Genomic DNA, 10,830 nt, shown 5'->3' with positions numbered 1-10,830 from the left:
GAGACGTGAGAGCCCCGCCCCCGAGCGCGGACCAATGGCGATGGCCAGGGGGTGTGGCCGCCGCAAGATTTCACTGCAGGGGCCTTACAGGGCTCAGTGACGCTGCGGCCGCCTCCTGCCTAGGTCCGAGCACCCCAGGGCAGGGGTGCGGTCGTGCAATAGGAAGCCGAGGGCATTGCAAGCTTCCCTCCGGGCAACAGCTACCTGACCCCACTCCCTGTTTGGTGCATTCCTCAGACTCCTCCGGAGCCCCTACCTGTGGCCCCTGGAGCCCCCCTCCCTCATCGGCCATGCCTCTTAGCCGCACTTTGTCCATGTCCTCACTGCCAGGACTGGAGGAGTGGGAAGATGATTTCGACCTGGAGAACACAGTGCTCTTCGAGGTGGCCTGGGAAGTGGCCAACAAGGGTGAGCACGCCAGGCGGCCGGGCCCAGAAGAGAAGGGCAGCCGGGGACGGGTCCGGGGACTCTTTGAGTTATAGGGGGACTGGGCTATATAACGTGGCTGGTGGGTTCCTGGCTAGGAGCCTATGACTTCTATGTCTTTGGGGAGGGGCTGGGATATGTCTCCTGGGCCCTGGAGGGGTAGGGATGAGTCCCCTGACTTAAAATCAAAAGAGGCTGGAAGCCCTGGTCTCGTGTCCTGGGGGGGGGGGGGGTGAGGGGGCGGGTAATATAATTCCTAGGTTCCGAAGGAAGTTTCCGAGAGACAAAGACCTGGGTCCTGAACAGGGAAGGAGATAGGGGCTGGCACTTCTTAGAGCAATCCTTGGAAATGGCTAGGTTTCAGAAGTGTGACCCTCCTGATTTGGGAGAGCTGACCGGGAGATAGGGTGCATAAGTGGTGATGGGAGAATGGGAGAACTGGTAACTTGAGAGTAAAGATGGGAGGGCGCTGGAAACCCTAATTCTTAGATCCGAGGGTGGGAGAGAGTTTGGGGCCTGAATGCCTAGGCTCCAAAAGAGCTGAGGGCCTGAGCTATGGATTCCTAGAAGTAGAAGAACCTGTGGATATTGGAATAAGGGAAGGCTGGGAAGTCCTGTTAGTCAGGGGCCGGGCCCTGGGATGGGAGTGGCTAGAGCCCTGGATTTTTGTGTCCCGGGCTCCAGAGGCCCTGAGGTTCTGGGTGTTGAGAACCAGGTGGGTCTGGAAGCCCAGGTGCTAGGCAGTCTGTCTCCTCAGAAGAGAGGGAGCTGGGGTTTTGCTTAGCTGAGTCTTGGGAGAGACAGAGACTGGGTCTTACACCATGGGAGGGTCCTGCAAACCCAGAGCCATGTATCACCTGGGCCCAAACTCCAGGAGGTAAGGAAGCTGGGGGCCTAGACTCCTGGATATGGAGTGGAGTCCTGGGAGGGGCATGGGGGCCCCGCCTGCCTATGTTCCCAGTTGGGGAGAGGAGACTGGGGGACAAGTCAGCAGAGTTCCTGGGGGACTAGGAATGACATTTCCTGCCTCTCTTGGGCAACTGTGGAAACTGAATAGGACCTACCATGTCCTAGAGCCTAAATGAAAATTTAAACATAGCTCCTGTAAACTGGGAACTCAGGAAACTGGGTTCTGGTAATCCTTGTCAGCTCTGTCATCCTTGGGACCCCAACCCCTAATTCCCTCAGATCCAGAAGCTCAGGCCCTCAGCCCCTTCTCTTAGGCTCAGCAGTCTAGCCTGAGCCCATTCCTCCCTCAAAAGTCCCAAACCTAGCCCTATTCTCTCTTAGGCCAAGGAGTACTGCCCTCTAGCCCCCTAGGCACCCGCTCTTTTTGATGTGTGGGCTCCCAGTCCCCTCTTCTCTCTAAGCCAGAGGTCCAGGGCCTCAGCACCACCCATGGCCCCCAACCCTGCCCTAGGGTCCAAACCTGTGGACCTTGGCTGGGGTCTGTCCTCATGCACTTGGGCCCACAGTGGGCGGCATCTACACGGTGCTGCAGACGAAGGCGAAGGTGACGGGGGATGAGTGGGGCGACAACTACTACCTGGTGGGACCGTACACGGAGCAGGGCGTGAGGACACAGGTGGAACTGCTCGAGCCCCCAACTCCATCTCTGAAGAGGACGCTGGACTCCATGAACAGCAAGGGCTGCAAGGTGGGACATGGCTCAGCCAAGGGCAGGTAGGTGGGTGCCTGCAGTCAGGGTGAGAGCAGCAGATGGAAAAGGGGTCAGGTGTGGGAGGATGATTCCGGGGACAGCCCCAAGGAGAGAGGGAGGCATGGACAGAAACACAGGATGGCCTGTTACTTTCCCAGGCAGACATAGAGTGGTTAAGATTGACACTCAGACAGATGCAGGATCCCATGAAGTGGGCAGGTAAACCCCAACCTATGCGACATTAGCAAATGGACAGAAAAACAACAGGGACAAGACAGACTGAGACGTGGTTCCAAGAGGCCAAGATCCTCAGACACAGAGAGAGAGAAAAAGCTAGATGGAAAGACAGACAGACAGCCAGAACGCAGAGGAGGTAGGCTTAGCATGAGGCAGGCAGTCAGAGTAGGGGTTTTAGAGCCTGACGTTCAGATTCAGCTTCTGTACTTCCTGCCAGTGTGACCTTAGCTAATGGCATCTGCCTTATAGGTTGTTGGGAGGATGAAATAGTTAATAAGTCTTCAGCCCAGTTCTTGGCATGAAGTTATCACTGTGGGTGAGCTATTATCGTTGTGGTTATTATTATCATCATCATCATTACTGTAAACAACGAGACTTTCAGGGCAAGGTGGACAGGCAGACAAAGGACGAGAGGTGGATGGAGACAGACTGAGTGTCCCAAAAGGTGACAGTGGCTTCCCCCACCCCCAGGGACTAGAGCAATGTGGAGAGAGACAGAGGCTAGTCTAGATACAGAAGAGAGGCAGCCCGATGTTTCAGAGAGAAAGACCTAGAAGGAGAGAAGAAGACGGAATACTGATGAAGGGAGGAGAGGTTGGCAGGCAACCCTAGGGAACAGAGTTTCGGATGAGCAGAGCCAAGGATTAAAGATAGGAGGGGAGAGTTCCGTATAAGGGCTGAAGGATGAGCACAGAGAGATGGCTGCTGCCCAAGGAGAGGACCACGAGGCAGCAGGGCTGAAGTACAGATAGGTTGGGGCTTGGGAGGGAGAGGTACAGTGGTTCCTTCGTTCATTCACAGCTTCTGGTTTGGGGTGGGGTCTGGAGCCCAGTCAGGCCAGACATGTCCCCAAGGAACCCTAGAGCAGCCCAGCCCTCCCCCATGGCAGCTGTTCCCCACTGCTGGGGGCCTAAGAATAGTGCCCCCAGCAAAAGGGCAGACAACAGCTGGGAGGGGGAGGGGCATCGGGGTCAGGCTCCCAAGGCTGAGAAAAGACAGGTTGGGGAGGAGGATGATGGCTTGTCAGCTAGATAGTGCTGTGGCAGTAGGCCCAGAACCTAGGCCATGGTCTCAGGAGGAAAAGCAGACCAGAGAAATGTAGAAAGGGTAGCCATGAGACAGCGAGGCTTAGAAACATGACAGTCGGTAGATAAATGTAGCCCTGGGGTGGGGACAGAGGGAAGATGGTGGTAGAAATGTACCTACAGAGTACAAAATGGGCCTAAGGGCAGAGGACAGAGGCAGTAGATAACAAATTTATGGTGAATGGGTCAGAAACAAGGCAGCGGGTGGAAGAAATGTGGCAGCAAGCACAGTAAAAGAAGCACCTAGTGGAAGGAATTAGCAGCAGAAAGAAAAGATCATGGCAAAGGCTATCATGATGGTTTGGGAGAGAAATGTGGCAGCAAACAGAGAGACAAGGCAGCAGGTCAGAGAAATGGTTAGCAGGGTGGAAAAACAAGGCAGTGGGGACACCGGCAGGATAAGCGAAATGTGTGGTTATAAGTAGAGAAAGGAGACAATGGGTGGGAGAGGGCAGCCGTTATAGAAACTAAGCAAGGGACAGGAAAAATGTTGCAACAGAGACTGAAAAAGATTGTGGTGAGAATAACAAATAGCACATAGAGAAATAAGGCAATGGGTGAGAAGTCAGCAGCAGATACAGAAACGGGTGGAAGAACTCAGGTAGTAAGCCCACACAGTAAGCCTGTGGGTGGGAGCAGCATAGATGCTGTGCCCAGAGACTGTGGTCAAATCTCTAAGCCTCCCTGTGGGTCTCCCCAGGTGTATTTCGGGCGCTGGCTGATTGAGGGGGGCCCCCTCGTGGTACTCCTGGACGTGGGGGCCTCAGCCTGGGCCCTGGAGCGCTGGAAGGGGGAACTCTGGGACACCTGCAGCATTGGGGTGCCCTGGTACGACCGTGAGGCCAACGATGCCGTCCTTTTTGGCTTCCTTACCACCTGGTTCCTGGGTGAGGTAGGCCCCGCTGCTGGTGCCCCATGTCACTCTTTTCGACCCTAGGCCCAAAACTACAATGGCCCTGGCCAGAGGGGCTGGATGGTGGTCACAGGGGGGCTGGTTTCTCCCAGAGCATTCTGGGAGTTGTAGATCCTTTAATCCAAGGACCTTCAGGGATATGGATATCCAAGGACCTAGACTCTTCTTTCCTCAGAGACCCAAACTCCCAACTCCAGTTTCATTCTCTCCAGTCTTCCAAATATAGGAATCCTAACTCCCAACCCCAGCTTTATTCAGTCTTATTTTCTAAGTATAGGAATTCAGAGCCATTAGCTTTTGGGGAGGTTGGCCTGGCTGGAGGGCTCACTTCAGGGAATTCTGGGAGTTGTAGTACTTGTCTGATGGTGGTTGGACTTGGCTCTCAGATGGGGGCCCTAGATGTTTGGGAAACCCCAGCCTATCTGAGAACCAGGAAACCTGGTTCTGACCACCTTTTAGGTTTTAAAAGGCTAAAGAAACTTCGTTTCCCATGCCCTGGGACAAACAGTTTATGAATTGGCTGTTTCTAGGGCATTCTGGGAGCTATAATCCTTTAGCCAATATCGGGTGCAGGTCTACTTGAAGTTGAGATAAAGAGTCCCCAGGACTTGGGGACATTAAACTTCAGTCTTTCCAATTCAGCCTTACTGGGACTTAGAAGTTTGGCCAAAAATAAGACTAGTTTCCATCAGCATCTAAGGATAAGGTCAGCTGGTCCAGCTGTCTCAAGGATTTACAGTTCCTTGTCCTGTGGGGATTACAGTGAGGCACCATCCACCCTGTGCAGTAGTGGTGATAGGTTTACCTCTCCCCTGCTTCCTGGTCCACGTTGGGGCTTACTGGTTGTCTTCACAACACACGTGGAGACACAGTCGCCCTATCCCTGTTGCCTCACAGTTCCTGGCCCAGAGCGAGGAGAAGCCACATGTGGTTGCACACTTCCACGAATGGTTGGCGGGCGTCGGGCTCTGCCTGTGCCGTGCCCGGCGGCTCCCTGTGGCTACGATCTTCACCACCCATGCCACGCTGCTGGGGCGATACCTGTGTGCCGGTGCTGTGGATTTCTACAACAACCTGGAGAATGTGAGCTAGGAGTGTGGCAGATGGGGGCTGCTGGTGTTTCAAAACAGCCCAAAGCTGTCTGCAAAGCCCCAGGAATCAATCTCCCTCCTTTCCTAGGACCTAGGAGTCCAAGTCCCTAGCCCCTCCTCCCTCAGATCTGGGAGCCCAGCTTCCAGCCCCAACGTCCACCAGGATCCCAGAGTCTGGACCTCTAGTCTTCTATCTAATTCGCCTAACCTGACTGCCCTTTCTTCCTGCCCAGTTCAATGTGGACAAGGAAGCTGGTGAGAGGCAAATCTATCACCGCTACTGCATGGAGCGGGCAGCAGCCCACTGCGCTCACGTCTTCACTACTGTGTCCCAGATTACTGCCATCGAGGCTCAGTACCTACTCAAGAGGAAACCAGGTGGGTAATAGGCTGGGACTCCTAGACATGAATGAGGCAGTTGACTATCTATGCCAAGGCCCATACCAGTTTTTTTTACTGTAAAGAGCAGAGACCTACAAATCCCAGAAGGCCCTAGGTTGGGGGCCTAACTATGAGGCTGCCTGGCTGTGCACCCTAGAGGCTAATGGTAGTTTCTTGGTTTTTAATTTCAGAAATGGTAAAATTCTTTTATTGGCTGATGTAGATATTGGTCTTCTGAAAGGGGATGAAGGTTCATTGGATTTTGGTTTTGAGAAAAGCAGTGATAGAACCACTTATTCTTCCCAAATTATAGCATCAATTCTCAATAGATATAAAGTGACAACTACAACTTCCAGAAGGCCTTTGGTGGGTCAGCCCTATATTTCTGGAATTTTGCCCCAGGAGCTGATGGGGGTTATAATTTTTCATTGATATGCTTTAATTTCTGTGAGGACAGAAAAGTGGTTGTGACCTTAAAGGAAGTTTGAAGATAGAGGGTATATTCTGGGAGAAGCAGGAGGGGGATGTTTAATCATTCTCAGTTCTGGGTGGAATTGGTCAAACAAAAGAACTACAACTCCCAGAAGCCCCAATGTAGATTAGTTCTCTGTCTGGTTAGTCATTTGCAGGGGCTGATGGTAGCTGTAGTTATGCTTGTGAACATAAGCAAGTAATATCGTGCAAGAAGGCATCTGAGTGGCAGGGCAGCTGGGTCACCAAGGGAACTCACAGAGGAGCTACTAAAAGAAATTGTGAAAGGCAAAGGGTCTTTCCTTCATGTATTCATTCAACCACATTGATCTGAATGAAGAAATGAATCATGAGGCCTTCTCCCTCATTCCCAGATATCGTGACTCCCAATGGACTGAATGTGAAGAAGTTCTCTGCCATGCATGAGTTCCAGAACCTCCATGCTCAGAGCAAGGCCCGAATCCAGGAGTTTGTGCGGGGCCATTTTTATGGGTATGTGGGCCAGATCTCTAGGTCTTAAGGGAGAAGGGCTTGGGAGCTCAGCCTCTTGAATTCCTGAATGCCAGAACAAGAGCTGAGTATTGAAGGAGATCCCCAACTAAGGAGAAAAAAAAACCCCAAGTCCCAGGAGTCTCCGTGATGCCTCTGTACTGTCTATGATGTTCTTTGCCCCTGTAGCTTCTGGGGTTTGTAGTCTCAAGGCCAGAGCCAGGGCTTCACGCTAACTTATGGCTTCTTTAGGCACCTGGACTTCAACTTGGACAAGACCTTGTACTTCTTTATCGCTGGCCGCTACGAGTTCTCCAACAAAGGGGCCGACGTCTTCCTGGAGGCCTTGGCCCGGCTCAACTATCTGCTCAGAGTAAGGCCTGGGCTGCCAGGGGACAAAGAGAGGACGAGACAATCAGTACATAACTGGCGAGAACAGAGACCCAGGGAGGTTGGGGTAGGAAACCCCCTGTGTGAGGGGGAGTGTGTAGAGACCCAGAAAGAAGATGTAGGGATGGTAACTCTGTCCTATAATTCTCCTTGATATGAAGGGGCATGGCAGGATCCTAGTGGTCTTGGGGGTAGAATAGGGTGGGTAGCCTCAGCCTCTTCCCACGTGAACCCTTTCCTCTGCCCCAGGTCAACGGCAGTGAGCAGACAGTAGTCGCCTTCTTCATCATGCCGGCTCGGACCAACAATTTCAATGTGGAAACCCTCAAGGGCCAAGCCGTGCGCAAGCAGCTTTGGTCAGCAGCCCTCGGCTCAGGATCCCAGCTGTGTGCTTTGGGTCCACTGTTTCTCCTGGAGTCTCAGTTTTGTCATCTGTAACATAACATGAACGTCCTGTCCCACTGATTCCTAGTGAAGTCATTTGCTTAATGCCTCCAGCTTGGGGGCAATAAGAAGTCACAGGCATGATAAGTGCGACAGCCTAACCAGGGCTCTGATATCAAACCAGCAAAGTCCAACTTGTGCCACTGACCCTTGGTGGCTTTGTGACCACTCCCCCTCTCGGAGCCTCAGTTTCCTCATTTGTAAAACCCATTCATTAGCCATCAGGTGTTCATTGAGCACCTACTGTATGCCAGGCACTGTTCCAGGCCCTGGGAGAACAAAAAAGATAAAATCTCTGCCCTCATTGTGCCTACATTCTAAAAAAATTCTCTAGAAAGTGCTCTGGCCAAAAAAAATAAAAAGCACAGGAATATAAGATAGGGTTCTCTGGATAGGCCATACTGAGAAAGTGCCATTGGGTGGCGACAAATAGAGGAAATAAGGGAGGGAGCCCTGTGTGTATTTGGGGAACAGCAAGTATAAAGGCCTTGAGGCATGTTTGAGAAACAGCAAGGAGGCCAGTGGGACTAAATCAGCGTGTCCTAAGCAGATGGGGTAGGAAATCAGGCCAGAGTTATGGAAGGACTGTGAGCAGAGGAAGGTCAATGGTGCTGTATTTGCTAGCTTTATTTGTGTACATAAATTTTCTTCTCTCAACATAATTTTCCCTTTTTATAAAATGGGACTTAGCTTTGCTACAGCCAGGACTAGTACAGGTCCTAATAATAGCTGACATTTCTGGAAGGCTCACTGTGTGCTGGGCACTGTGCACTTTTTGTCATGACCTCATTGAGTTCTTACTGCAAACCTCTGAGGTTGTTTCTATTTTTATCTCTGTCTGACTGATGAGTCACTGAAGTCAGAAAGAAGACCACCTATCCCTGGCCACACAGCCGATGCAAGGCACGAGGGATCTAAGCCTTTCAGGGCCTGTTCCCTTGGATCTCATCCTCCAGCCGGTGTCCCCAGGGCTTCTCTGCTCAGACCTCAGTTTCCTAGCTGCCCCAGTAGCCTAACAATAAATGGCTGGAGTATATGTGATGATGTTCTGCTCTTTCCAGGGATACGGCCAACACAGTGAAGGAGAAGTTCGGGAGGAAGCTTTACGAATCATTGCTGGTGTGAGTGCCCCACCCTCAGCCTTGCACCTGCTTGGTCCCTAACCCTTCTCTTCACCCCTTCTCAGATGCATACCCTTGCTTGCCCTGCAGGGGGAGCCTCCCAGACATGAACAAGATGCTGGACAAGGAGGACTTTACTATGATGAAGAGAGCCATCTTTGCCACACAGGTATAGTTTGTATCCCTGAGTGAAGAGATGGCAATTCCCAACAGCCTCAGAGGCAGCTTGCCATGTTAGTTCTGACCCCAGAGATTGCTGGGAGTTCTACTTTGTTGGGCAGCCCTTACTAAGGGGATCAATTCTGAGGTCCACCGAAGGGTATAGAACTTCATTGGTAGAACTTCAATTCCTAGAAGCCCTTAGGACAGCATGCTTTCCCATGGCTTACTATGCCACAGGGGCTGCTGGGAATTATGGTTTCTTTGAGTCTCCAGGGTCAATGGACAAAAGGTGAACTTTAGAAAATCAAGACAGCCACAAAAGGAGAACTACAGCTCCCAGTTGTCCTTGGGCCTTGCTGCACACTAACTCCACCTCTGTCCCCAGAGAGTGCTGGGAGTGGTAATTTTGTTGGGCCTCTTTAGGGATAGTCAGGAGGTCAGCTAAAACACTCCCTGAAGAATAATGAAAACTCAGCAACCACTGTTTCTTATCCCACTGGTTGTGTCTTAGTCCCTGAACACCCCTGGGAGCTGTAGCTTCTTTAGATTCCTGAAATTAAAGGAATTAGATGGATGGGAAACCTTAGAAAAAAACTGTCAGTCACCAAATGAGAACTACAGTTCTCAACAGCCCCTGGGTCTTTCTGCTACATTGCCTCTTCTCTTGCCCCAGAGACTTCTGGGAGTTAATAGTTCTTTTTTAATTTGGTCTTTGATACTTGTGGTCAGGATTGGTGAGCCACTTCCTAGGGAATGAAAACCTAGACAGCCAAATTGCACAAACAAGGTGTGAAGTGCTTCTGGCCTCACTTGGGCATGTTTCAGCCTTGGGGCTGCTTGGAGTTGTAGTTTCCTGGGCCCCTGAAATAAGTAGCCTGAAAGTGAGTATAACTTTAAATGAGAGAAATGATGGAACAGTTGCAAAGAACTATACATCCCAGCAGTCTCCTGGGACTTCCATCACACTTAGCTCTGTCCTCCTCCAGTGGGAAATGCAGGAAAAAATTCAGTGGGAATTCCCCTCTTGGGAACTGTGGTTTCTTTGGGCCTCTGTTGGGGGTGCAGGTGGAGGAAATCACAGGATGGAGAGTAAAGAGGGAACTTGGAGAGAAAGAAATCCAGGATTTTCATAAGGAAAGTACAACTTCCAGCAGCCCCTGGAGTTTGCTACCATATTGGCACAGTCTCTGCCCCCATCGACTGGGAGGAGTTATAGTTCCTTTGGATTTCTTTGAAGACAAAGCCAAGAGTACAGAACAAGACAATTACAAGTCCATGTAGCCTGTGGGGCATGTTAACACTGGCTCTGCCTCAAAGGAAGCTGGGAATTATAGTTTCTTTTTAGCTAATGGTGGTGAAAGGGAAAAGAGAACCTTTACAGATAGACCCAAGTAGGAAAGCTACAACTCCTGGTAATCTCTTGGGCTTGTTGTCCCACAGCTTGGTGGGAATTGTAGTCTCCTTGGATCCTCAAGGTAGGCATGTTGTTTATCTGACACCCATCCCACTTGTGGCCCTTACAGCGGCAGTCTTTTCCCCCTGTGTGCACCCACAATATGCTGGATGACTCCTCGGACCCCATCCTGACCACCATCCGCCGAATTGGCCTCTTCAATAGTAGTGCCGACAGGGTCAAGGTGAGGGTACTGGCTGGGTGGGTTGGGCATGGCAGGAGGGTAGGGGGAGCCTGGCTTCACATTTCCCATCTGTTGCATTATAGCCGATTCCGGTACCACCCCTCTACATTAGCCTCTGACCCATTAGTCGAGAGAGTGTCTCGGAAAACTGAGGCCGGATGGAATGATATCTGTAAAGCTCTCTCGGGGAGTGTCTCAGGTGACTGGGACCTATTGGAATGATAATAGTTATCTCCCCTGGGAGGACACAGTAACAAAGTGTCTTGGGGCTATGTGGTGGAAGTGTGAAGGCACAGGATGTGCTGGAACACAAAGGGAATGCT

The 10,830-nt window shown here is 51.4% G+C and overlaps 1 protein-coding gene across 1 annotated transcript in view; it reads left to right on the top strand.

The window, feature by feature from the left end:
• The first annotated feature begins 89 nt into the window (after positions 1-89).
• GYS1 (glycogen synthase 1) overlaps positions 90-10,830 on the top strand; it is a 17,045-nt gene continuing 6,304 nt past the window's right edge. Inside the window, exons 1-11 of the mRNA XM_019658155.1 lie at positions 90-408; positions 1,902-2,083; positions 4,109-4,300; positions 5,219-5,404; positions 5,646-5,790; positions 6,639-6,756; positions 7,006-7,126; positions 7,393-7,499; positions 8,649-8,708; positions 8,799-8,877; positions 10,394-10,645. Coding sequence (XP_019513700.1) covers positions 291-408; positions 1,902-2,083; positions 4,109-4,300; positions 5,219-5,404; positions 5,646-5,790; positions 6,639-6,756; positions 7,006-7,126; positions 7,393-7,499; positions 8,649-8,708; positions 8,799-8,877; positions 10,394-10,645 — 1,560 coding nt within the window. The 5' untranslated portion in view covers positions 90-290. The remainder of the gene's footprint in view (positions 409-1,901; positions 2,084-4,108; positions 4,301-5,218; positions 5,405-5,645; positions 5,791-6,638; positions 6,757-7,005; positions 7,127-7,392; positions 7,500-8,648; positions 8,709-8,798; positions 8,878-10,393; positions 10,646-10,830) is intronic.

The sequence above is a fragment of the Hipposideros armiger genome, unplaced genomic scaffold (assembly GCF_001890085.2).
Source record: "Hipposideros armiger isolate ML-2016 unplaced genomic scaffold, ASM189008v1 scaffold_283, whole genome shotgun sequence".
NCBI classification, from domain to species: Eukaryota; Metazoa; Chordata; class Mammalia; order Chiroptera; family Hipposideridae; genus Hipposideros; species Hipposideros armiger.
Note: the sequence above shows the minus strand (reverse complement) of the source record. Positions and strands in the feature narration are given on the sequence as shown.